Source organism: Prionailurus viverrinus, chromosome E1, assembly GCF_022837055.1.
Source record: "Prionailurus viverrinus isolate Anna chromosome E1, UM_Priviv_1.0, whole genome shotgun sequence".
NCBI lineage: Eukaryota > Metazoa > Chordata > Mammalia > Carnivora > Felidae > Prionailurus > Prionailurus viverrinus.
Window position 1 is genome coordinate 8,806,054 of NC_062574.1, and position 26,985 is coordinate 8,833,038.

At 53.2% G+C, this 26,985-nt stretch overlaps 1 protein-coding gene across 2 annotated transcripts in view; it reads right to left on the bottom strand.

The window, feature by feature from the left end:
- PMP22 (peripheral myelin protein 22) overlaps window positions 1-11,015 on the bottom strand; it is a 32,423-nt gene extending 21,408 nt beyond the window's left edge. The window contains exons 1-3 of one of the 2 annotated variants that reach the window (XM_047833927.1): window positions 10,832-11,015; window positions 5,931-6,042; window positions 4,470-4,569 (exon numbers count right to left, since the gene is read on the bottom strand). In XM_047833927.1, the coding sequence (XP_047689883.1) occupies window positions 4,470-4,569; window positions 5,931-6,008 (178 nt within the window). In that variant the 5' untranslated portion in view covers window positions 6,009-6,042; window positions 10,832-11,015. Of the gene's footprint in view, window positions 1-4,469; window positions 4,570-5,930; window positions 6,043-7,800; window positions 7,957-10,831 lie in introns of those variants that run through there. The other variant, XM_047833928.1, reaches the window with a different exon arrangement.
- Window positions 11,016-26,985: the final 15,970 nt, after the last annotated feature.

Consider the following 26,985-nt stretch of genomic DNA (forward strand, 5'->3'; position numbering starts at 1 on the left):
CTCCTGTGGCGGACTCCCGGTCACCCCCAAGGGGTCACGCCCGCACGACGCCTCTCTTCCCTTGTTACACGTTACCCTGTTTTCCTTCTCGTTGTAGTTCCCATCCCTGCCCCCAAATTTATTCATGCTTATTGGCTGTTTTGCCCAGTAAAATGCAAGCTTTTGTTCATTCTTACATCCTGGCCGTCTACAACAGTATCTGGTATATGGCAGGCAGCCAGGGAGTAGCTGCACACGAAAAAAACAGGGGAAGGGAGAAAGGCAGAGAGGGGGCGGGCCCCGGAGGTGGGAAGTTCACGATCAAGGAACCAACAGAAGGCAGAAAATTCCAGGAGATGAGGTTTCAAGGGAATGGGTCCATTCAGGTAGATTCCTATGGGATTTAGTAAAGATTTCCATCTGAAGTTGAAGGCCAAGGAGGGGCCCTCTGAAAGGCTTGAGATCGAGAGTGACAGGGCCGGCTTTGTATTTTTTTAAAATATCACCCTGGATTGGGTGTGAAAACTGAGTTATAAAGAAATAAGCAAGGTGACGGGTTAGGGGGCAGCCTCAGTGGCTCTGAGAAGTCCTGCAGGCGTGGTGATCCACAAGGAAACAGCCAGCGCCCGGCGGGGCTGGGGGGAGGAGGGGGCAGGCTGAGGAACCAGAAGGTAATACATCCACACGGGCTGCAGACATTAGCAGCATTCTCTAAAATACTAGGAATTGTCCAAGAGGTAGATTTGGTGGAGGAGAATGGAGACTGACTGGTTCGGGGATGCCCCTGAGACATCCCAGTGGAACCGTCTAGAAGGAGGCTGCATATGCAGATCTGGAAGGTCAGGAGAGGAGTCCAGGCTGGAAGGAAACACAGATCCGAGAGACATGAGGAAATGAGGAGGCTTAGGGACTGGAGGTGGGGAGAACAAGAGGCAAGTCCAAAGGTCGCACGCTTTCCAATATGGATCTCTCTGAGAACGGCCGGTGCGGCTCTTAGAGCCCAGGATACAGGAAGGAGGAAATATTTGAATAATCCTAAAATAACGGGGCTCTGCCCAGAAACTGCCTAGGACCCAGCGGAGCTATGGTAAAGAGTATGACGGGGTACAGAGGGGGGAAAGGTCACAGCCCCGGAGAGAAGTGTTTCAAGCCAGGCTTACGGGGAGGGCTTGCTGTTAAATTTCTAGGAATCGAGAAGCCGTGCTTCCCACGAGGCCAAGTGACTACATCCTCAGCCTCCCTGGTAACTAGGTGTGGCTGTGTGACTAAGTTCCTGTAAAAGAACACACACAGCAGTGTGAGTGAGGTCTCTCTGGAGACATTCCATGGAAAGGGAAGGGCACACATTCTCCTCCTCCTTTCTCCGCCCTATTGCTTGAAGCCTGGATGAGATGGCTGGAGCATCAGCAGCCTTTGCGACCATGAGGATGAGGACCACATTCAAGAGAGAGCAAAGGAAAGAGCCAGAAAGTGTCTGGGTCTCTGACAACTTCACGAAAGCGCCGTAGCTCTCTCTTCTCAGGCCGCTGACTTCCCGAAAGGAAACTGTCTTAAGGAAGCCACAGCTACTTGAAGAGGTGCTGTTACATTGCGGTCAATTTTAATCCTCATCCGAATACTAGCCGATGGATCCAACACGTCCCCTGCACTGCTGTCCCCTTGCTGCGGGACATTGCCTTGCCTTGGTAGGGATATCCTCCTCCTTGCCTGTATTTATTTAAATCCTGCCCATCCTCTGGAGGATGGATCAGATTCCACCTCCCACACGAGACTTCCTCCCTTGAACTCTGGCGCTGTCTGCCTGCCCCCACTCCTTGGGCATCTGGCCTATGCTGCCTTCCCAATGATTCACCCCACCCCCACCCCCACCCCCCACTTATCTGCTGGCTCCTCAGAGAGGCTCAGGCCCCTCAAGGGCAAGGTCCACCATTTCCAAGTGCTCGTATTCCCTGGGCCCGGGGAGGCCGTCAATACAAGGTCAGGATGAACAGGCCCCCCCTAAGGTTCTTCCCGCCCCCCACCTGCAGCCAAGTTAAGGATGGACCCAGAAGGTATGGAAACGAATTCAGAAAATGAGAAGGCAGGTAAGACAGCTAAAACCACTTCTCATAGCAAGAGGTAGCTTGATGGAAAGATCTAAGACTTCTCCCTCAGACTATACAACCCAGCTGGTTGACCTCAATGAGGTTCACACGGCAGGGGGCAGCGTTCACACAGAAAACGAGGGGCAGATGTCATGCCCCGGGCACCGCACGTACAAACTCAAGTCCCTTCGGTAAAAGCCAGCCAGTCAGGTCAACCGACACGTTTTCACCTAACGCGCCTGTAACATACTTGGCGATCTGTCGCTCTCGGTAACAAATCACTTTGGAGGACCTCATCCCAGAGGATGTTTGGAACAGCCTGAGCACAAACGCACACCTCAGTTCATTCGTCAAGGCAGTCTAATGTTTGTAACTGCAGATTTTTGCGTCTGTGGCTTGCCTTGGAAATTGTTAAACTCGATCGGCAAAGCACAGGAGGCCCAGAGGATCCCCCGCCCCTGGTCAGAGCTGAAGTCGGAACACAGGCTGACCAGCCAGGGAGCCGTCAGCGGAGATAACAACTACTGGGGAAGCTTCCATGTAAACGTCTAACTTCGGGGGCCAACTTCGAAGAAGCCTCCGGCTGCTGGCCGGAGATGACAGCCATTCACAACCCGGTCAAGTGCAGCACCCGGGGTCAGTAACCGGCCCCGAGGTGAAGGCTGCCTTCCTTCCCATGCACGGCTGGAGCGCAGTCTAGACAGCTGAGCCTCTGCCCCCGTCCGGACCTCAGAGTCCAGGATTTCACGCCAACCCGGAGTGGCATTTGAGGCCTGGGGAGGCCTGGGGAAAAACCACTCTCTGGGGCCGCGTCACCCACTGGTGACCACCAGGTGTCAGCAGTGAGCGGGGGCGCCACCCATCTGGAGTCTTCAGAGAACTTGAGCCAGATGGGGGGGGGGGGGGGCACCGGATGCTGTGGCTTTGGGGGCAAACAGGGCTATCACCGCATTCTCAGGCATGCACGAGTATTTCATTTCAGTTACTCATCTGTCATCTCACCATGCAAACGCGCTGCACCCCCGTCTAGGATGTTTTTCATCCGATATCCTTCACGCACTCCGAGAAAAGATTCGGGGCTGCTCACGTCCATGGGGACGGAGGCCTTTCTGTTTTCGCCCCACCCCCCACCCCCGGGGAAAGCTTAAACGTAAAGCAGGGTTTTCTACTCCTCGCCGATCCTTCCCCCACAGACACTGCCCCGTAAGTGTTCTAGAAGTTTCTCTTCATACAGAGGTTCGAGATGTGGGTTTGCAATGCTTCGGTGACAGCTTGGGGGTTACTGGGTGCGGAGCCCGCAGGGACACAAAGCTTGTGCACCGTGCAAAAGCCAGAGCGGAGGGCCCCTTCCCTGCCTGCTTTATGGAGCTGGACCCAAACTGGTCTCTGTCAGCAGTTGTAACATCTCCAACGGAAATACTAGATCATGAGTAGCTTCAGCAACAACGGAGGCTGTCCTTGCTCGGTCTTTTAAAACCCGGGATGTCAGGAAAGCTTTGTCAAATCCTACAGCGACTTCCCTCTCCAGGCTGGGGACGTATCCTTTGGAGCACGGGCCCATGCCAAGCCCAGCCCACGATGTCCTCAACACCAAGCACTAGGGTCCCTTTCAGGGTCCACAGTGACACTCAACAGCACCCAGCCACCCCAGAGAAGGCACCCCATTTACCGCTGCCTCTCCGCATCCAAAGACGCGGGGGGCCCCTGCGTCTGAGCACTCCTCTGAGTACAGGCGGTGTCTAGAGGGTCCCTCACTGCCAATTATCCCTTAACTGGAATCCAAGTAAGCCCCGCTTCAAATATCTCACAAGCAATGATACCGAGGACAAAGGAGAAACACAGTCCTCCGCACGAAGAGCACTCCTAGGCTTGCGTTTAGCCTTTTGCAAATAGCTTCGAGTCGCCATCTTGCTGCAAGGAAACACCCGAAGGTTGGAATGCCAAATGGCATCACCACTGAGGCCCACGACCTCGAAAAGCGGTCTTGCCAACGGGGGACCAAAAGCTGGCCCAACTACCCCCTGGGACCGTCACTGAAACAGGAAGTGGCAGGACCTTTCTGGATAGAGACAGCCACCAAAGCAAAGATACCAGTGGGGTCAGAAGGCCCAACTGGGTCTGCCTAAGGTCCTGCCATGGTGCCACATTTATGGCTTATCTGTGCCCACGTTTCTTTGCTGACAAGAAGCACTGTGCTTTCTAGGGCATCTTTCCGGGGAGAGATCATGTGCAGTGAGAGCCGGGGTCTTAGGTTAGCCAGGGAATCTTCTGCCCTTCTCCTGTCTCGGATCCCCGGTCCCCTATCGCATTCTGCCCCACCCCAGCAACAACTTTTGAGCTGCGTCTTCCAAGAACAAGGGTTTCCAGGTCTGGACTGAGAAATATGGAGCAAAGACCCAGTCTCACCATTTGCCGACGATGAGTAGCAGTGGTGGACGTTTCCGGAAGAAGAGGTGCTACAATTCTGCCAGAGGTCGGTTGCATGTCCATTGCCCACGATCCATTGCTAGAAAGAACCAGACATCTTCGATCAGACAGGGTGGTGAGGAGCGAAGGGAAGGGGAGAGAAAGGGGAAGGGAAGGCAAGAGCGGCCTCATCCGCCCGTCTACCTGGCCTGCCCCTGCCCTGCCCAGGGTGGCCCAGCCAGAGGCCACAGTCACACTGGGGAAAGGAGAGAGGTGGGGGTCTGGCTCAGACATGGTGTTGGGCGGAGGGCCAGCGTTGAAAAGCACTTTGTGAACAGAAAAGTTCACTCACACACACACACACACACACACACGCACACAAGCTAATACGTGCAGAAGTATGTCCTATAGCAGAAGGAGCCATGAACTCAAGCCAGGACACCTGCATTCAAGCCGGCTCTCCTCACCCCGGATCTCCTGGGTGTCGCTCCCCCAAGCTACTGCCTCTCTGAGCCTGTCGCCTGGCTCCTAATTCCTATCAATCCCACAAGATTAAGAGGTTGTAAAAATGCTTACAAACGATGAAACAATCCACAGATCCCCAACATCACAATCTCTCACTCTGACATATTTCTCAACCTTGGAAACGGACAAGAATATCACGTCTGGGATACGCCTCAGTTAAGAAGTTAAAACCACAGTAGGGGCGCCTGGGTGGCTCAGCCGGTTAAGCGGCTGACTTTGGGCTCAGGTCGTGATCTCAAGGTTCCTGACTTCCAGCCCCGAGTCGGTTCTGTGCTGACAGCTCAGAGCCTGGGGCCTGCTTGGGATTCTGTGTCTCCCTCTCTCTCTCTCTCTGCCCCTTCCCCACGCACGCTCTGTGTTCATACAGAAGAGGCTTTAGAGTGGAAGGTGCTATGCCCACATCACAAAGCAGACCGGGGGCTGTGAACTCTTTTCCGGAAGAGCCTATTTTAACCTTCCCATTTCCAGCCCTAAAGGGTGTTCCATGACATGTGGAGAAAAACAAACCTTCATAAATACTCCACTTCCTTCCTCAAGGAACCTACGGCGCAAAAAAAAAAAAAAAAAAAAAAAAAAAAAACCCTGCAATTTTATCAAATGAAGGTCGGGAAACCCTGAGGTCTCTGCACTGAAATTATTTGGTTTAAATGGAGGCCTGCGCCGCTCACCTAGTCTGGCGATCGCCTCCCTCCTACCCCTGAATCTGCTCGGCTTTTCTCCAAACAACTGAAAGGGGGCAGCCTGCCAGAAAATGCAAAAACGCCCCGGGGGCCGCCCGAGACTTTCACGTCGTTTGCAAATCACGACGCGGCGCGGACCTGGAGGAATCGCCGCCCGGGAGGCCCGAGCCCAGGGCGGGGGGGTGGGGGGGTGGGGGGGGAGGGGGTCCGGGTGCCCCGCCCGCGCCCACCTCCCCGCTGCCCGCCGGGCACTCACGCTGACGATCGTGGAGACGAAGAGCAGCACGAGCACTGCGACGTGGAGGACGATGATGCCCAGCAACAAGAGGAGCATTCTGGCGGCTGGTTGTGCTCAGCGGAGTTCCTGCCTGCCGGGAAAGAGAGCCGAAGCTGGACGTGAGGCCCAACCAACTGGCCCGGGCGGGCGAGCGAGCGAGGGAGGGGGGGAGGGAGGAGGAGCGCGCGGAGGGAGGGTCCCCGCGCCAGCGGAATGCAGGGGCCTGGCTGCGCGCCCGGCCCGGGTCGCGGCGCCCGCACGCCTCCCGGCGGCCGGCCGAGAGAGGGCAGCAGCCGGCCGCAGCATCCCCGCCCGGCAGCCCGCGGGGGGCCCGCCGGCCACACGACACCTCTTGCTTCGGGGACGAGACGAGGGGGTACGCACGTCTAAGTCACCCCGGGAGGAGAGCTCTTCCCAGAATGACCAGCGGAGGCCACGACACACCTCCACCCACCCGGGGTTGCCTCCGGAGCACAGCCCCACGTGGGGAAGGAGGCAGGAGGAGGAGAGAGCCCCCTTTCCCTACGGGGTGGCGGTTGGGGGTCCGCGCGTGGGCGCCCCGATTTCTGCCGGAGGCCCGGGGACGCCAGCCGCACTCTGCGAGGGAGAGCGCGCGGCGGGGAGCTGGTTTCCCGGGCCCGGTGCGCTCCGCGTTCCGTTAGTCTCCCAAGTTTCCACCGGGTTCTGCCAGCGCCGGGGAGCCGTCCTGGCCCCGGCTCAGCCTGGCGTCCACACCCGCGGCTCCGGAGAGGAGGCGCAGAGCCGGGGGAGTGTGGGCAGGAAAGAAAGGCCCAGAGAGTGGCGGGACCCCCGCGCTTCCCGCCCACCGCGCGCTTCACCCCACCCCCCACCCCCAATCCCCTCCCGCCGCAGCCCCTGCGGGCCGGGCCCTGCGCTCCCGGGCTGGCCTCTCGCCGGTTCTCCCCGGTCCCGGCTGCGCCCCCGGCACGCGGAGCCGAGACACGACCCGGTTCGGCCTCGGCGCGCCGGGACGCGCGCCCAGGAGCCTGCACGGAGTGGGGGTGGCGGGGAGGGGGGGTGGTGGCAGATGTCCGGTGGGAAGGAGAGGCGGAGGGTGGAGGGCTGAGTCCCAGGAGAACCGCAACCCGCCAAAGCCGGCAGGGCAGCTTCCCCCACGCAGCTGTGTGGTCCTAGCCCCTTGTTTTACAGCTCTTGGGGGGAAATGGAGACTGGGGTGACCCGTTAGAGGGTACTACGGCTGTGGAAGCCCAGCTGCATTTGGGGGCACCGTCTCAGCACAGGGCCAGGGGAGACCACGTTTCAACAGCTCCGTTTTAAAAGTCCCCAATACCAGGCCCCTCCGCTGCTCTCCCTAAGCAACACAGTCCAAGGAACCCCTGGAATGTACGGGAAGAAATGAGCACGGCTTTCGGATGGTCTCCCAGACGGTTTAAATTAAATCCAACGGCTCCTAGAGCCGGGAGGGACAAGAGAAGGATAATCGGGTCTATGGCTAGAAATGGGGGGACCACGGGGGGCCAGCAGCCCCATCTCCGGGGTCCACCGCAGGGACTGCTTTGCCAATGAGTCCCCAAGTAGGCGCGTCTCCAGCGAGACCCAAAGTGCTCAGCCCTTGCCGCATATCCCCACACCGCCACCCGCGCCCCTTACGACTTAGGGACCATAAGGCAAGGCCACACGGTGTCCCTACAAGCCCCGCAAGAACCAGACGAGCCAGACCGTGGTCCGCCTGTCCGAGCTCGGAAAGACATCTCGCGGGCCTGTCCAGCCCAGTGCCCGCGCCTGCTCCGCGCTTTCTGGCACCATCGACGGAAGATGCCCACGTTTCTCCTCCATCTCCTCCACTTGTCCCTACCAAAGCACTTACAGCCCAAAGGGATAGTTGTCCCCGTTCCTCCAAGTGGCCTCCGGCACAAACTCGGCGCGTCTGGCTCGGCGGCTGGCGTCCCCAAGACAGCTGCGCTGCGGGGCTGCGCGCGCGAAGCGAGGGGCCAGAGGGAGGCTCCCGGCGTTCCCCTTTAACGGGAACAACGCCCTGTCTGCGTCGCTGCAGTAGGGTGTGTCCCTGGGTCAGCGTGTGCAGGGGGGCGGGACTCGGGGGAGGAGAGAGGGCAGGAGGGAGGGAGGGCGGGAGACAGTTACTCGGCCTTCAAGCCGCCTCGGGAGAAAGTCGATCACTGCAAAACCGCTGGGACTTTTACTCGCTACTAGCCGGCGGCTGAGCTTTCTCACCTCCGCTTCCTCTGGCTCCCCGAGCTCCTGGAGACCAAGTGTCGGCCAATAAACTGGCCCTTCCGCCCCCTCGGCCACGTGGGAAAAGCCCACCCGAGGTCGCCCCCGCCGGGGCGCACGCACGTGCACTGCGCCCACGCGGGGACCGAGGCCGGATTCCTCTCCTCCGGGGAGGGGGGAGCCGGCACTTAAGCGCAGGAAGACGGTCCTCACCTCTCGGGTCCTGGCGCGCCTGGCCTGCCCTGGCATTTGTGCTGGCCACACCTGCACCGCGCCCTCCCGCGCTGTCCGTGTCTGCGCCCAGGCCGCGTGCCGGCTCCCTAGGACTCAAGGGACCCACTTTGCGGGCCCCGCTTGGGTGACAATTAGCAGGAGGAGGGAGAGTTCCGCCGACTACAGCACGGCGCGACCGGGGGAAGGGGGTCTGGCTCCTGCTAGCCCGGACCACAGCCGGGTATGCTCCAGGCGAAGTTCACCTGGCCCGGCTCCCAGCCTCCGCTGGCGTCCCCAGGCCATTGGGTGGGGAGTTGGCCATCGAGGTGGGGGAAGATCAGCCAGGGAAATCCGCTGATTCATAGTCGCCTGAAAGTGGTTCGCCCAGCGTCACAGGGACGGAGAGTCTAGCCCTTCTGGGCGTGGCGCAGGTGGGCCCAAATACGACTCTCAAGGGAGAGTGGGTGCGCAAGCCCAGAGCCTTAATGTGGATTTTAAATGTCTTTACTTACTAATGCAGCAATTCACACACACCCCGACTGCTAGTGTCCTGTCATAAAACCTCATCATTCCAACTGATTCAGACAACTCCATACTATTTTACTATTTGAAACCAGCTGTTTAGGGGCGCCTGGGTGACTCAGAAGGGTTAAGCATCAGACTCTTGACTTGGGTTGAGGTCATGATCTCTCGGTTCCGAGTTTGCCTCTCCTGGGGCTGACAGTGCAGAGCCTAGGTGGGATTCTCTCTCTCCCTCTGTCTGCGCCTCCCCGGCTCATGCTCTCTGTCTCTCTCTGCTTCTCGCTCTCAAAAAATAAACAAAAATAAATTTTTTTTAAGTACCTGCTTATGGTAGCTGATTGCATATTCTTGCCTTTAAGTCAAAATAGGTTATCTGGGGGCGCCTGGGTGGCTCAGTTGGTTGAGCGTCGGACTTCAGCTCAGGTCACGATCTCACGGTCCGTGAGTTCGAGCCCCGCATCAGGCTCTGGGCCGATGGCTCAGAGCCTGGAGCCTGCTTCCAATTCTGTGTCTCCCTCTCTCTCTGCCCCTCCCCAGTTCATGCTCTGTCTCTCTCTGTCCCAAAAATAAATAAACGTTAAAAAATTAAAAAAAATACATTATCTGAAATACTCTTCAAACCACGGTCTTTTAAAAACTCTTATATTAGTCAATTAAAAAGATGACATATGAAAGTTTGGCTCGATGCGCATTATATGACAGGTGCACACATGGTCTGGGAGAGGCGGTGTGGGGCAACGCTTAGGCACGCTGGCTCTGGGCTCAGACAAAGCTGACTACTCAGAGTCCTGAATTGGGGCAAGTACCTGAAGTTCCACGAGCTTCCATTTTTGCATCTACAAGCAGGACTGACAATGCCTACTTTAGAGGTGGCGAGTAGGGGGGACAAGGTGTGTGAGGCAGTTTGCATAGTGTCCGGAACGTAATAGGGACCAGGACCCAGTAAACTGTCACCATGGTTACCATTATATCACATTTTGCCCTCACATCAAGCAAGGCTGAGCCCCCACCCCACCCCACCCCCGCCAGCCCACCCCGTGAGCTAAAATAGCTTATGCCAATAGCATAACTAACCACAGGAATGACAGTGTGCTCTCTCCTCCTGGGTCATTTTATAGGTCAGGTATGCCCCAGCAACTATGGCCTCTCTTTATGCCATTCAGACTTTTATTTTATTTATTCCACCAACACTGATGTGGACACTATGTACCCAGTACTGTTCTAAGCACTTTCCAGATAATTGGCGTATTTAACTCAGGATTTTCTTTCTCTTCCTTTTCTTTTTTTCTTTTCCCAAGTAACCTTTTTACCGAAGCGTATGCATCTAGGAAAGAATACACGTCGTAAGCGACAGCCTGCCTCTTCCTCTTCCCAAGATTTTAGTCCCTAAGCAGGTGACACCACGCTGTGAGCTTTGGAACCCATGAGCTTGAACCCTTTTTTGCTCCTCCCTCACTGCCTCTCGCCTGTCTCCTGCCCGCTCGGCTCCCAGGGTAGAAGACGAAACACCGCCCCGGGGAAGTCTCCACCAGGCTTGGCCACACCCAGGGCCAGGCCAGGGCTTGACTACCGGTGGAAGCTTCTCCCTAACCTGCTTCCCAACCCAAGGTCCCCTGCCAGCCAGCTGTGTGTGCAGAGCTCCGTCCCATCAGGAAAAAAAAGCATCGGGTCCCCTTTCTCCCTTCAAATCTGGACGTGCTGGGTTTCCAGACGCTCTCAGATAGAGCCTCTCCCCTCCCCAGCCAGAGTATATACCCAGCTTCTAAAGGAGGAGTTGAAAACCCTCTGACTGTCGGTCATCTGCAACACAAAAGCCCTGTCTCCCCTGCAGCCCTTCCCATTTGTGATTTGCAGGGGGTGGGGGACTGGGCAGTTCTCGGAGAAGCAGAAGCTTCCACTCTGCAGAGGGACAGTGTGCCAAGAAAACTCACCGGGCCGAATGGTGTAACCCCTTCCTCCACGCGGATTTCTCTGCTCCAAACACGAGGGATGCCAAGGCGGGGCCCTCCCCACAGGGCAGCCGAGAGACCAGCAGCTGGCAGGTTGTAAGCCCCACTGCTTCCAACCAGGCTCCCCGAGATGTTTCCCCGGGGGGTGCTCCGTGTAACTGAAGCCAGGCCAGGCGTCTTTCCAGTTTATTCAGGGGCTGGTCCAATGCTGGGATATGTCATGGTGGCCTGAGAGCTTCTCAGCCTCTTCTGCTTAAAGAGACAGCGCCCAGCTTGGTCTACAGTGATCCCCAGAGGCCCTGCTCTTTTCCTCCGAGGAGGAAACGCTCCGCGTGGGGTGTCCTACGTGTTAATTGCAGATAAGTTTCTTTTTTTCTTTTTAAAATCAGTATCATCGTTTGAAAGAGCGCGGGCATCGCGCGGATGACGTTGACCTCCGTGAGATCATTCGGTCCAAGTCAACAAGACTCGATTGAAGGCATTCGAACCGTCAATAGATAGGAACGATAGGCTGCGAGGACAGTTGCAAAGTTACGGAGCGTTGGGCCAAGGAGGCCACCAGTTTCTTCAGGCTCTTTGCACTATATGCGTCCCCCAGTCTCCTGGGTGGAAGTCCCAAGACAAGGGCACTTAGTTTTATTGAAGGAGTCTCCTGGAATTCTGGCAGTTTCCCCACCTCTTAGGACAGGGATGCCAATCCGTAGTGCCCTGTAGAGTCTGGGGAAGTCTCTCTTGGCCGCAAACACCTTACGTTTTGTCGGGCTCCACAGTCCGGAGGGGGGTCCCAGAGGCCCACTGCCCGTTCTGCTATCAGCCGGGATGTTTCCAGGCGCAGTGAAACAGCGTAACCCGGCCTGGCCTCGGGTCTCCTTAGCTCCGACTGCTCATTAAAATTACGGACAGCTTTGCACGCAGCCTGGCCTGGGCCCGTGTGAGAGTAGTAGCTGACTCAGTGGTCCGGGCTGGGGCTCGGGTGTGGGTAACAGACGGTCAGAAGGCATCGGACGGTCACTTGTTTCTGCCTCGCTGCCTTCGGTCGCGGTGCCCAAAATGGAAGTAATGCCCAGTGAGGCCTGTAGCGTCAGACAGGTTATGCTTCAGAGCCTTGCCAGGTAAAAGAGGGGCGTAGGTGTATATTTGGTGTGCGTGAGAGAGAGAGAGACAGAGAGAAGAGAAAGAGAGAGGAGCTCCCTCAATCCTCCCCTGACTTAGGGGGTGAGGGAGGGCCCAGCGAGCAAGGTTTTCAGCTTCCCCAGACAACCCCCCTGCCTTGATGTCCCCAAGATCCTGCTTGAAGGTTGCAGCTGGCCCTCAGGCCGGACTAAGCCTGAAGACGTCTGAGAGCCTTTGTGCCCAAGGGCTACGGATTCAGAGGAAGAAAGGGTGGGGTGGGGCAGGGTGCAGGTGGGAAGCAGGGAGTTTGCTTCTGGCTGGATAGTGCCAATCTGATCAGCCCTCCATCCTTCCAAGAGCTCCTGGTCCCAGGACCTGCTGTCTTGGCCCCCTGTGTCCTTCGATCCCCGCCCCCCATCTCCTGCAACCAAGCCCTGAAAACCAGCGGGCTTTGGCTGAGCCCTCTTTGATGAGCTCCTCGAAGCTTCCAGCCCCCAGAGCTGGTCCCTGCTGTGTTCCAGCGGCCCATCCATCAGGCCCCCGCACCCCTGTGTCTACCCACCTGGGCCAGGCCCTCTGCCTCCTCCTGGGCCCCCTCTCTCCTCGCCCTGGTGGCCCCCCTCAGCCAAAAGAAACCCCAGCCTCTCTGTTTTGAGCTGTGTGTCCTCAGAGACATGGAGACTATCCCCCGGGTCCCTCGAACTGCCGGGCACCGTTCTGAACATTCCATGTGATTATTAATCTTTACAACAACCTTATGAAATAGGTGCCCCATCACCCTTTTATCATAGGAGGGGAAACCGAGGCCCGGCAAGACACTGAGTGGCTTTCTCCAGACACCCCACGAGAACATGACAAAGGCCATGTACGAACCAGGCGTGGATCCTGATACAGTATACCTATCGTTACAGCCACCTTTCTTTTTCCTGTTAAAAAGGCAAGAAAGGGGGCACCTGGGTGGCTGAGTCAGCTGAGTGTCTGACTTGAGCTCAGGTCATGATCTCGCGGTTTGTGAGATCGAGCCCCGTGTCGGGCTCCGTGCCGACAGCTCGGACCCTAGAGCCTGCTTCTCTCTCTCTCTCACTCTCTCTCTCTCAAAAATAAATAAACATTAAAAACTTATTTTTAAAAAGGCGAGAAAATATCCCAAAGCCTCCACTGTTTCCGCTAGTCCTGTGAGCTCCCCTTTGAAGGTCCTGCCTTGTGCCAACCAGGCCTCCGGGTCGCCCTGTGCCGGGTGGATCTCGCGGGTGTGACAGGTTGATTTCCTAAGATCGGTATTGTCCATGGGGAGTGGGATCTCGGCAGCCCCTAGAAGTGGAACACAGCCCATCTTTCCTTTTCCTGCATTTAGAGCCGCTGCCCTGCCGTTGCATATAGCATCTCGTTCAACAGGGAGGGACCAGGACCGTCTTCCTCGCGGAGCGGTCAGGGCTCGGGGCATTTGCAGCGTGTCCCCCGGCCACAGGCGAGTACAGAGTTCCTCCGCTTTCCAGACCTGTGATTTTTCCATTATGTGGACGCCCCTCCCCCACAAGTGAAAACCAGAGGTGAGTCTTAATCGGGCACTGGTCCTGTTGATGAAGCTGTCGTCAGAGTGTCTGTCTCGCCAGGCACTGACTGGGTCGATATCTGGGGAGTGTTTACATGACAGATGAAGCCTTTCCTGTTTCGGTGCAGCCAGCAGCCTGTGTGGGCGTTCTTGGCCAGGCCTGGACACATCTGGTCGGAAAAGGTCCTCCAAAGTGAGGTTACTGCCTCATCAAGACTCAACTGACTCTTTTGAGCAGCTCAGTGTCAAAAGCTCAAACACGGCGGTGGCGGGGGGAAGGGGGGGAGGCAGAGGGGAAGGAAGGAAGGCAAGGAGGGAAGGAGGGAGGGAGGAAAAAAGAGAAAGAGAGGGAGGAGGAGGAGAACGGAGAAAAGAAATGGAAGGACCCTGTTTGACTTCCCTGAGCGGATCTCTGTAAACAGACACGTTTGGAATTTGTGGCAAATCCAAGCCCCCAGAAGACGTTCTCTACGAACAGCAAGAACAGATAGAAGCAGCTTGAACACACATCTCACACACACACACACACACACACACACACACACTCAAGCTGGCACAGGGCTGTTCCCTAAATTACCTCTTTAAAAGTTACAAATGTATCATCTCCAGCGCCTTCACCTGGGGGGAGCACGAAAGCACAGAGCGATCGTGCTGTGCCATTGGAACGATGCAAAGTACAAGGGTTCTTTGTCCCCGGATGCTTGTTGCTTAGGGAAGCCAGATTCCACTGATGCCAAAGGAAGGCGAGGAAGTGGGCTTTTCTGACACGTCGAGAGCCAGCAGAGAAAGGATCCGGGAGCCACTGAAGCAGGAGAGGGTCCGAAAGTGATTTGGGCTGGAGATGAAAAACTCTGAAACTTTTCTAAGGCTCTCCCTCCTCGGGGATGTTTTTCTGCTCCAGGAGGGAGAGAGGCCCCCCGGAAGGTGGGGAGGGTGATGGATCTAGCCACCCAGCAATGGCTAGAACAGGCGGGCATGGACGGATCTTCTGGGCCCCTCAGTCCAGGCAGGACAATGCCAAGGACAGCAGCCTGGGCTTCATGTCAGAGGTTGTCCTGTTGGAAGAAGGTGGACAGAAAGGTCTGTGATAAGCCAAGGCAATAAGTGATTCAGGTAGAGGAGGCCACACCGAGCCGGGGGTGGGGGTGAGGGGCATCAATCTACCGCAAGAAGAGCGAGGTGTGCACAAGCCATCCTGGAAGGCAACCCGAGTGAACAAGTCCCAGGGTGCATCGAGGTATGGCATCTCTGAGCTGCAGGCACTTGCACTAAAAATGAACTTGGGCACAGACGTTTTCTTCATCTCGGAGTCCCTGAACCACATATCAAGTGTGAAACCTCAGCTCAAGCCAGAGAAGTTCACGGGCAAAGGTCAAATCCCTTTGTGAAGTTCAAGGCAGTTCAAGTATGTCTGCTCTTGGTTGTTAAAGGCCAGGGAATATCTATCCAGGGGACTTCAGTGGTAAGCCTGGGTTTCATGCGGCAATTACCTTAGAATTCTGATCTAGAAATTAAACTCCTAGAACCGTATCTTACAACAGGGACGGATATGCAAAAATGTGGCTGTGACAGCTCTTTTTTACGATGAAGGAAAATGTGAACATCCCGAATCTTAAGCAATGGGGAGAAATTTGGGTGCGGTCATTAGACGAAATATTATGTAGATGCTAAAACTGATGGGGAGGGGCCGCCTGGGTGGCTCAGTCAGTTAAGCATCTGACTCTTGATTTCAGCTCAGGTCATGATCGCACGGTTCGTGGGATCGAGCCCCGCGTCGGGCTCCGCACTGGGGGCGTAGCACCTGCTTGGGATGGTCTCTCTCTGCCCCTCTGCTCCTCCCCTGCTAGTGCACTCTCGCTCTCTCTCTCTCTCAAAATAAATAAATAAACATTAAAAAAAATAATGCTGAGGAAGGGTATTTAATGAAATGAGGAAAAGTCAACAATGCATGCTTAGTGGAGGGAAAAGTTACAAAGTGCTATACCTATAATTTTGGGGGGAGCTTGCTTCCCGGGGCGCTGTGCTAACCCTCTCATTTAATTCCTACAACAATCCCTGGGGCACCGAGAGGTTAATGTAGTGCCAAGGGCACACAGCTGGCAAAAGGTAGAGCCAAAGTGTCAACTTGGCCATTCCGAAGACAAGGCCCTGTCTTCTCAACCTCTAGAGGCCAACAGATGTATACCTTCAGACATATCCCCAGTTGCACGGCGACAAAAACGAAAGCCATATCTGCAAGACTGCGGCGTTTGGAGAGTGGAGTGCAACATGATGTTTCCAAGTTCAACATAAAATGGGAAAAAACACATTTGCGTGGAATGGAACGTACCACCGGGCGAGTCGTGGTTGATTATCACACGTCTCAGTCTTGTGCCTCCATCAGACGAATCTGTGACATTCTGGCTTAGACGGAGGAGGTGGGCACTGGGCCTACCCCAGGGAGGGGTCACGTGGCCCAGAGCCACGGGCAAAGTCTGGCTTCATCTCTTGTACTGTCCCCAAATGGAGTCACACACCCAGACACAGGGGTAGCAGGTCAGTGTTGAATTAAGTGGCGCATCTTACGGTGAAATCGATTGTACATCTTACAATGTCGACGGTGAAATGTAAGCATTTATACGGACCGTGAGTTTGGCAACCTTTTTTTGGTACTTATGTAAATACATCAGGAGACTCAAGAACTCAAAACAAAACAAAAAAAAAAAAGGAAGTGTCCTGGAACCATGAATGAGCCAACAGTCCATTGGTCTAGTTATGAGACTTTGAATCTGAGAATGTGTACGACTCACAGCACAAACATGGTCAGATGTAGATCGGATGAGTAAAAGTGCACTGACCAGTTATGGTCCATTTGACCAAGGCGGGGAGAGTCTTACACGGTTGTCAGTGGTCTGTCACCCACCACGTTGTCTTCTCTTCCTCTCTCCCTCTCTCTCTCTCTTTTCGTGCCTCATTCATCCATCATGGTGTGCAACCATAATGAAATCAAGATACAATTACTATCTGAATTTCACCACCTCGTGAATTCCTCAACCTTTGGGAGACCTCAGGACCCCTTTGAAATGTCCTTCCCAGCAAGGTATTTTCAAGAGACTTCCTGGGCGGGGGGGGGGCCTACTTGACACAGTCTTGTGCCTCACTCCTATATGATCTTGGATCCCTGAACACACAACTCTGTCTTGGGACCCTTTAGGCAGGGACCGGATTACGAAGCATTTTTTAAATTTACTAGACCACACAATTTTTGTGCCCAGATTCTCTCCAAGAGGTAGGTTCCCTGGAACCTTTTCTTGGAACACTGGGCCATGTGACTTCTCCAGCTCTGACATTCTTTCTGGTCTTTACCAAGGAGGGAAAAATGGAAGAAATGGCATTCCTTCAAACTGACTATCGACATTTCAGGAAAGGAAGAGACCAATTTGAAGGCAGGAGCCTTCAGCGAAGGACTCCAGGCCAGCTAACTTTCCCCCAGCAGGGAAGAGAAAACATCCACGGAGGCCGACCAAGAGATTCATCAGTGTGATCCCAAGTAAGGAATTGGGTGGACGTCCTCTGAGGTCATGCCGTGCCACGTCACTCCCAGTGGCCACTCAGGACCTCCCTTGTCACTTGTTTATTCTTCTATTGGAGAAGACCACGTTGTTTCAACTCCGGGCGGTGGCCTCATCATGGTCTTTGGAAGAACACCGCGGAACCCAGTTATGGTGTTATATGAGCCTCCCAAAGGTGGCTTTCTCACTGCAGACTGAGACCCGTTTGCCCAAAAGACTGCTGTGTCTAATTCAAACTTTTGCACATCAGATTATTTTTTAAAAATAACCCCAAAGAGCAGATTCTTATCCATCTAGAACCTGTCTGCTTTGCATACCCCATGCGACCATCTGGAGGCCATCGATGACATGGAGGCTTAGAGTTATAAGACCCCAAGCTGCTATGGCCCTTCAGAGTTCTGACCCAGAGACTCCCCACTGTGTTGATGAGCAACATCGCAGAGACACGTATGCCCCCTTTTGGAATCCTGTCTTCCAGGACTTTCTTCTCCCTCTTCCTTTTGGATGGCAGCCTCTGGGCCCACGACAGCCTCTGGACAGTCTCATGCTAAGAGGGCCCTACCCGAGCACCACCTAATAAAGTGTGTTACATGTTACTCCCTCTGTTGACCCTGTCTTTTTTTCCCTAGATCCATCCCAAAGTCCCTCACACGAACCCCCACCTATGCAGAGAGAGACAGGAGTCACAGAAGATACTGGAGCAGACACACGGAAACTCAGCGATGACCCCAGGATCCACGCATGCAGAGAAGGGCAAAAAATCCTCCAGAGAAACCGAAGAATCCCAGCGGTAGCATCGCACAGGCCGTTCCCAGCTTCCTAAGATAACCCAGCTTCGTGGCTCCCATTTCCAGAGAGGCCGGAGTGAAAGTTGTTGACGTGGATTGCCGGGGTAGACTGCCAACTGGAAGACCCAAAGAAAGATCTTCTCGCTCTCGGGCTGAGGGAGAGCACCTGTTACGAGGCTGAAGGCATGAACTATTCAGCCATGGAGCTCTGACAAATAACAACGTAGTACATAGACCTGTACATAGTCTCCTGAGAGTCCAGAGAGCCCTACCCCATTAAGGTGGTCTCCAGCTCAGGGGACCGATGGACCCATTGTGTATCCAGCAATTTCAAGGGCAGATCCTTACCCACATGGCTACGTGTGAATGCCTGGTAAGGCTGAAATCGGCTGGTGGCATCAGCAGCTGCACAACTGAAGCATCAGTTCCCAGGCTACACTGGTGGTTGCTTCTAGAAAGGAAACAAAAGCCATATAGTTCCTCTCACTAAGGTCACCGGACTTTGCTGGCTTCTTCCCTGATGAGAGAGTCAACAGAAAATGACTAAGTGTTCTTGGCACCCAAAGCCAATATCCACAAAGATTCCCATCCCTACAGACCTGCCTCTGTGCTAGATAGCTTTTCTATTTTCTCCATCCAAAGGCATGATCTCTTCCCCCACTCTTTGAGTCTGGACCTGGCCGTGTGAGCCGTTTGGGCCGGTGGAAATTTCTTGGCAGAAGCAGAAGCTTAGAGAGTGCTTGCTCATTGGGGCTTGCCCTCTCACTACTGGAGACTATTCCCCCATCATCCGAACAAGCCCAGGGAAACTTGCCGGATATTGACAGACCAGCCATGCCAGCTGAGGCCCCGGAAACATGAGTCACCCCAAGGGAGAACAGCTGCGCGTGGCCCAGACCTTCAAGCCACACAAAGCCCAGCCAGCGGTTGGAATGTGAAACCTAGTAACTTGTTCCAAGCCGATAAGATTTGGGGCACTTTGTTACACAGAAAGAGCTAGCTGATACATTAAGGATCCTAGAGTTGGGATTAGGTGCCAAATACATTCTTTAGCAGCAGGACTTTATGCCTACAGGGCAGAGGCAGTCAATTTCCTGCTGTAGCAAATTGACTTGCACTCCCCTTTGGCGCTCCGGGGCCCCGGAAAACTGACTTTAATTCTTGGCTCAGCGGATTCCCTGAGGGAGGAGAGTGGTAAGGTCAGTGAGATGGAGCAGATTCCCCGGGCTCTGTGGGAATCACTTGACCCGCTGGAAACTCTCTGGCATTTTCTGAGAGTCTTGTGATTCTGTGGAGAGGCTACGGGTCTGTAAAGAGTCCCGTGGATTTGTGGGGGTGCGCTGAGATGCAGAGTTGAGCAGGACCGCTCACCCTAACTGAGGCGAAGCACCGTGTTTGGTTTTTTCTTTATCTCTGATCCATCAGTAAGCTGCCTGACCCCACTGGACATACCAGATGGATGCGTCCATTGATGGTGGACTTGGACGCCGTGCAACGTGAAACTACCGTGAAAGCTTCTGAATTCGTACTCCCAGTTTCTGGACTTATCCCACAGCAGCCTTATACCAGTTCGTGAGCTGGCAGAGGTCCCCTGGGCAGACCACACTCGGAGTAGAATTTCTGGATAGACAGCTGAGGCCGGCCCTTACGTACGTAGAGCCCCTGGCCCAGGACCGTGAACTCTCCTCGGTGGCGGAAGCCTGACTATTAAAACTTTGCTTTGGACACTAAGCCGAATGGCATCTCTTCCACCCCCCCCGGGGCAAGGCCTATGGAAAATCAAATAACAGGACAACTTTTGTGAAGAGCAGAACCCTCCCTTGGGCAAGGTGCTGAATAACAAAATAATAACTCTCGACGTGTAGCACCTCATTGGCCAGAAGAAGCAGTTGTACTGAGCCCTTTGTTCCGCAACCGCCCATGAGTCACCGTCTTGACAGAATGCCCGTCTGCGTGCCAGCCTTGCCCTGATTCGCCAGGGCAGAGCCTGCAGGAAGGGCGCTCCAGCCAGCGAGATGACCCCCCTCGGCTCCCAGCAACCATTCTCCTCGATGGAACCACCGCTTCCTTAATCTGCGGATGGCAGGAGCATCAGTAAATCCCAGGAAAAAAATCTAGAGGGCATTAGGGAGTGTCCCCTGCAGCCTCTTCCTGGGGGAGGGGCTTGCAACATTGGAAAGGGGTACCGGGAACGTGCAGAAGGCAGATGCTGAGGACATGTATTTATTTTTTTATTTGAGAGAGAGACAGAGAGAGAGAGAGGATGAGTGGGGGGGGGGGGAGGGAGAGAGAGAATCTCAAGCAGCGCTCAGTGCCGAGCCCCGACGCAGGGCTCGATCCCACGACCACGCAATCATGACCTGAGCCAAAACCAAGCAAGCGTCAGATGCTTAGCCCATGGAGCCACCCAGGTGCCCCCGAAGATGCTAGGGAGATGCTGGGATGTCCCAGAAGGACCTTTAGTGAGCACCAAGATGCGCCAGGCCCTAAGTGCCTAACGTACTATTTCTGTGGTCTTTGCGGCAACCAGACGCTCCCAAGCTAACCGAGGCTTGGAGAAATTCAACGAGATGCCCAACGGCGCACGGTTACCGTCCGCTTATGAAGAACAACAATTAATTACGACTTCTACACGAGCCGCCAACAAAATGACTCTCTTTTCCACCGATCGGTGACGCCGCTTTCAAAACATTTTCCCCTTCAACCTCTTTTGTGCCTAACGTGGATCGTGTCGGTGCCCCCTCCCCCCGCTGAAATACAGTCAAATCCTAGTTTACCATTTCTGGGCGTTTGCGGCTCAACCTGCCTCGTCATCGTGTTTCCAAGGGCCAGTGCCTGCACGCTCTTCTTGTGAAGGGCTGTCCTTGGGCTTCTGGACCACTCTACCTGCAGGTACGGAGAGTCAGAGATGCCCGGGAGCTGCCGCACCGGCCTCCCACCCCCATCTTGGCCATCAACCAGACTGCCAGGCTGAGGACAAAGAAAGCGCACGGCCCTTGCTTTGAGTTGGGGCATTTCTGAGGTGTGACTTACCCTCCAGTGCTCCCTACAGAGTTAGGAGCAAGCTGCCCTCCACAGGACGTGGAGCATACACGTCTTCACCCCATGGGGCCACGATGTTTTCAACCCGAACTCACTGCCAGCGTTTCCAAGCTGGAGTCATGCGGAAACCTCCATTTCTGTCTGGCTTCCCTGGGAAAACTGGGACGCTTGGGCACACCAGCCAGGATGGTCATTTCCAGCTGAGCAGCGGCTCACCCCTGCCTCGTGTATTGATGAAGACAGAAGGGACTCCGATCTTAGTGGCTTTACCCAACAAAGATCATTTCTCATTCACTCCTGGGCCAGTCGGGGTCCATGAGGGCTCGACTCCCAGCTATGACTCCAGGACCCAAGACTCCTGCTTCTTCCCGTGACACGTCATCTGAATAAGTAGCATCTAAGATCAGTGGGGGAAGGAAGTTTGAAAGAGGCACGCTGGCTCTGAACCACCCAGCCTGACATTTTTCTTTGGCGTCCATTGGCCAAAACTAATCAAGTGAATCCCATCGAGCTGTGCAGGAGACAGGATGATGTAAGACAGTCCTCGGTATCTGGTCAGCATCATCTCTGCCACACACAGATGTGTCCTCTGTCTGGCCAAATATCCACGGACCCCATTACCTACAAGACGCTGCCGTTTAACCTCTAACACTGGCCTCTTCGCTCATCCCATTACCCTGGGTTAGAAGGAACCGTATCAGATTGGAAAGCCTCTGGGTCTGTGGGTCTCTGGATCTCCAGCTCCTCCTTCGGGACTGACGGCTGACGGAAGTGGCCAAGGGCCTCGGACAGGCGTCCCCAGGGAGGAAAAAGCCCTCAAGCCCTCGGATGAGCTCCTCGGCCATTGACCAAAACACGCCCGTCCCTGAGACAGAAGTGACGCCCAGCTGTTCCCGGAGGCCAGACCTGTCACCCACACCTCCCTGTTTCTATTTCAACAGACACCTGGCAGCTGGTTCAAGGACTTTTTGAACAAACATGGTTTCTTCTCTCTGCGTGTAAGCCCGCTCGTCTCCTGGGAAAACAACATGTAAGATGGTGATCGTGTCTCCGAACCAGGCCACACAACCTACTTAACACAGCATGTGGTGGGTACTTCCCGCATGTGGCTGGGACTGGCCTTTGTGGGTTAGCAAAGAATGACACTACCAACCAATGCCACAGGAAAAGACCTTCTGGGGCGCCTGGGTGACTCAGCTGGTTGAACGTCTGACTTTGGCTCAGGTCATGATCTCGCAGTTCGTGGATTCAAGCCCCGCACCGGGCTCTGTGCTGATGGCTCAGAGCCTGGAACCTGCTTCGGATTCTGTGTCTCCCTCTCTCTCTGCCCGTCCCCCACTCATGCGCTCTCTCTCTGGCTTTCAAAAATAAACATCAAGAAAGAAAAAAACACATTTCAAGAGCAAGCCACCAACTTATGAATGTTTCTTGCCATTACCGCTTGATAAACTAGAATTTACCTGTATTGAACAATCCGAAAGCAGCTCACGGAGGGTCCATCTCTCCCTCTAGTGTTTTGTGTTAAAATTAGATTTCAGGGGTGCCTGGGGTGACTCATTCAGTTAAGCGTCCGACTTCAGCTCAGGTCATGATCTCATGGTTCATGAGTTCGAGCCCCACATCAGGTTCTCTGCTGTCAGCACGGAGCCTGCTTCAGATCCTCTGTCCCCCCACCTCTCTGCCCTTCCCTCCCTTCCTCCCTCCCTCTCTCTCTCTCTCTCTCAAAAATAAATAAACATTCCAAAATAAATAAGAAATAAAATTAGGTTTCAGACGTTCCTTACCCTCAGAATAGGTCAGAATAGGAGAGGCTTTTAGAAGCTGCTAAGTATCAGTCAAAACATGAAAAATTCATTTGCTGTTTTATACGATTGCAAAAAGAAACTTAAAAAATCCTCTGTATCAATACTGTCTAGATCATAATGGCTTATTTCACTCACTTCCAAATACTTTCTAATTTCCTGGACCTGTGGGTTGTTTAGAGGTATGTCATTACTTTTGCAAATACGTGAGGACTTTTCCCAGATCTTATGACTGATTTTTTTATTGACATTTTATTTATTTTTGAAAGACAGAGAGAGACAGAGCACAAGCAGGGGTAGGGCGGAGAGAGACGGGGACACAGAATCCGAAGCAGGCTCCAGGCTCCGAGCTGTCAGCACAGAGCCCGACGCAGGGCTCGAACTCACGAACCTCGAAATCGTGACTTGAGCCGAAGTCGGATGCTTAACTGACTGAGCCACCCAGGTGCCCCTGATTTTTTTTATTTAATTCAGTTGTCATAAGAGGACATACTCTGTCTGACATTAATCTTTTTTTTTTTTTTTCAACGTTTATTTATTTTTGGGACAGAGAGAGACAGAGCATGAATGGGGGAGGGGCAGAGAGAGAGGGAGACACAGAGTCGGAAACAGGCTCCAGGCTCCGAGCCATCAGCCCAGAGCCCGACGCGGGGCTCGAACTCCCGGACTGCGAGATCGTGACCTGGCTGAAGTCGGACGCTTAACCGACTGCGCCACCCAGGCGCCCCTGACATTAATCATTTTAAATTCATCGAGACTTCTTTAGGGTCCTAATATGGCTTATTTTGATTAACGTGCCATGTGCACTTGAAAAGCTTAGATATTTCCAGTCTTTGTATTTTTTTAAAGATGTTTTATTCCTTAGTGTACAATGACTGCCTAATTTTTTGATGTAAGCTCATTAAATTCAAAGAAAAATGGTTTTAAAAAGTTTATATATTTTGGGGCGCCTGGTGGCTCAGTCAGTTGAGCGTCCAACTTCAGCTCAGGTCATGATCTCGCGGTTCGTGAGTTCAAGCCCCGCGTCAGGCTCTTTGCTGACAGCTCAGAGTCTGGAGCCTGCTTCGGATTCTGTGTCCCCGTCTCTCTCCACCCTACCCCTGCTTGTGCTCTGTCTCTCTCTGTCTTTCAAAAGTGCATAGACATTAAAAAACATTTTTTTGAATAAATAAATAAAATAAAAAGTTTATATATTTTGCAGTTTCTGGGCAGGGAAATGTTAATTATAAATGTTACCCAGATCCATTTGTTGATAGTGTGGTTCAAGCCTTCTGTAGCCTTTCTGATTTTCTATTTTTTTTTCTATCAAATATTAAGGAAAGGGGGTTGTAACATCTAATGCTAATGGTGGACGTGGCTTTTCTGTTTTTGCTCCCTTTATTTTGGACTTTTTTATGTGGATACACGTTTATGATTGTTGTGTCCTCTTGATGGATCGATCCTTTTATTATCATAAAATGTATCTCTGCCCTGAAGTCTGATAGTAACTGTCTGATGTTAACTCAATCACCTTGGCTTTTTAAAAATTGGTCTTAGTGGGGCGCCTGGGTGGCTCAGTCGGTTGAGCGTCCCACTTCGGCTCAGGTCACGATCTTACGGTCCGGGAGTTTGAGCCCCGCGTCGGGCTCTGGGCTGATGGCTCAGAGCCTGGAGCCTGCTTCCGATTCTGTGTCTCCCTCTCTCTCTACCCCTCCCCCGTTCATGCTCTGTCTCTCTCTGTCTCAAAAATAAATAAAATGTTAAAAAATTGGTCTTAGCATATCATATCTTTTCCCCTTCTTTTCCTTCTATGCTAGTTACGTCCTTATATATACAGTGGGTTTCTGAGGTCAGTGTTCTTTGTTGCTTGATGTCCAGGGTCCAGTTTACATGTATTTTGTCTGGGTTTTTTTTTTTTTTTTTTTTTTGAGAGGAGGGTGTTTCTGGCCAGAGGGTAAGTCCAGTTCCTAGCATGCCTTCTTGGCCACACATTAAAGTCCCTCTGTTTGCTTTTTGATCAGCATCTTCCAAACAGCCAAGGATCCTTATCGCTGGTCCGTACATGACTCATCCGCCAAGAATCTGCTCCCAAATCACCTCCTTCGTGAAGCTTCTCCTGACATTCCCCACCACCCCCCCCCCGCCCCCGGCCCCAGACCCTTCGTAGAGAATAGAGTTTTTCTATTCACAAGAATACATTCCAAGCACCTCATGAGTTCCCACAGTGGGGTGCCCCAACACAGCATACCTGTTTTTCTTAAATGCAGTTTTCTGGATAAGAACAATTGCTTCCTTAGGGATCTTTACCTTCTTCTGGTTTCCATCATTGTCATTAGCAACCGGCCTTTTGTCTCAAGATTGTCTTCCATGACGGTATTGAGATAGGATTTTATTACACTGAGAAGATAATTGTGCCGGGGCCCCTCCCCCCCCCCCCCCCCCCCTCCATAGAGAACCCAGCCTCTCTGGAACTTGACTGATGTGTGATCGGCTGGTCTCCTCACTAGTTTGGTGACTGGTTCCTGCCCATACATGTCACACAGCGCCCGCAGCAAAATTGAAATCATTGCGTGTCTAAGTAAGCTGTGGTCCATCTAGACAATGGAAGATTATTCAAGAAGGAAATGAGCTCTCGAGCCACGAAATGACATAGAGGAAACTCAACTGCCTATCACCCAAGCGAAAGAAGCCAATCTGACCGTATGCCATTCTGAAGAAGGCAAAATTATGGAGACACTAAAAGGATCAACGATTGCCAGGGGCTTGGGGAGATGTGAGGGATGAACAGGCAGGGCTAAAAAGATTTTTAGGGCAGTGAAATTACTCTGTATACTATGATGTTGATATTGGCAGAGGCGGTCTGTGAGTGTGGGTAGAGCTCTACGAGAAATCTCTGTACCTTCTCCATTTTTCTGTAAAACTGCAACTTCTCTAAAAAAAAAAAAATGAAGTCTTGTAAAAATCGTGTGTGACTGTGTGACTACTCACAGGCTGTTGACACTATGAATACCAAATCCAGTTGTTAAGAATCTAATTATACTTGGGGCGCCTGGGTGGCTCGGTCGGTTAAGCGTCCAGCTTTTGGTTTCGGCTCAGGTCGTGATCTCACGGTTTGCGAGATTTGAACCTCGTGTCGGGCTCTGCACTGACAGCAAGGATCCCGCTTGGGATTCTCTCCCTCCCCCTCTCTCTCTGCCCCTTCCCCTCTTTCTCTCCATCTCTTTCTCTCTCAAAAGTATATTTAAAAAAAAAAAAACACACATAAAAAAGAAGAATCTGATTACACTCGATTCCTTTTTTATTTCTTCGCGTTATTTCTTTACTGTACTCCTCCCTTAATCTAGAAGGCTTGGAAAACTGAGACTTCCCTTGCGTTTCCCGATTACTGTGCCTAATTATAGTCCCTGGCATAAAATAAGCACTTCACTAATATTTGTTGAATGAATGAATGAGAGCATAGTTAGAAAGACGCACGAATCTCCAAACCTCCATGTATTTCTAGAATGCCTGCCCTGTGGCGACCTGATGTTTATATGCACCACCCTTTGGCTGCTGAGCATTGCTTTGAGCTCTTTTCCAACTCACTTATTTACATCGCTTTGAAACATCTAATATTTCCAACCTAATGGTGCACCTTGTATCCATCCATTCTGTCACTTCGACTTGAAGACTGGTTTAAAAAACAGAACAAAACAAAACAAAAGGGGTGCCTGGGTGGCTCAGTCGGGTAAGCGTCGGACTTCGGCTCAGGTCACGATCTCACGGTTTGTGGGTTCAAGCCCTGCGTCGGGCACTGTGCTGACAGCTCGGAGCCTGGAGCCTGCTGCGGATTCTGTGTCTCCCTCTTTCTCTCTGCCCCTTCCCCGCTCACGCTCTGCCTCTGTCTCTCTCTCAAAAATAAACATTAAAACAAAAACAAAAAACAAGAAAGTAGTAGAGTAGAATCATAGGATGTCTCAAGAAGGCCTAGTGTCATGACAGCCACAGGGATAAGGGCCATCAGGACATTATTATCTTTCTCCCATCCTCTATGCTGCTTCCTGAACACCTAGCATGTGCCGGGACTTTGAGAGCCTTTCTAATGACAAGGTCGAACGCTTTCTGCTTTTCAGTCTGATTAAACACTTAGGAGCCATGCATGTAAAGACTCACTGTTATCATTATTCTTATTCCCATTTTAAACATGAGGAAGAAGAGGTTCAGGGTGTAAACACGTTTCCCGAGTCCATTAGCCGGAAGACCAGAATCAGACCTTCCTGTGAGAGCATAATGCCCCTGCCACTAGCTTTCTCTAAAGCTTTCATTTGGG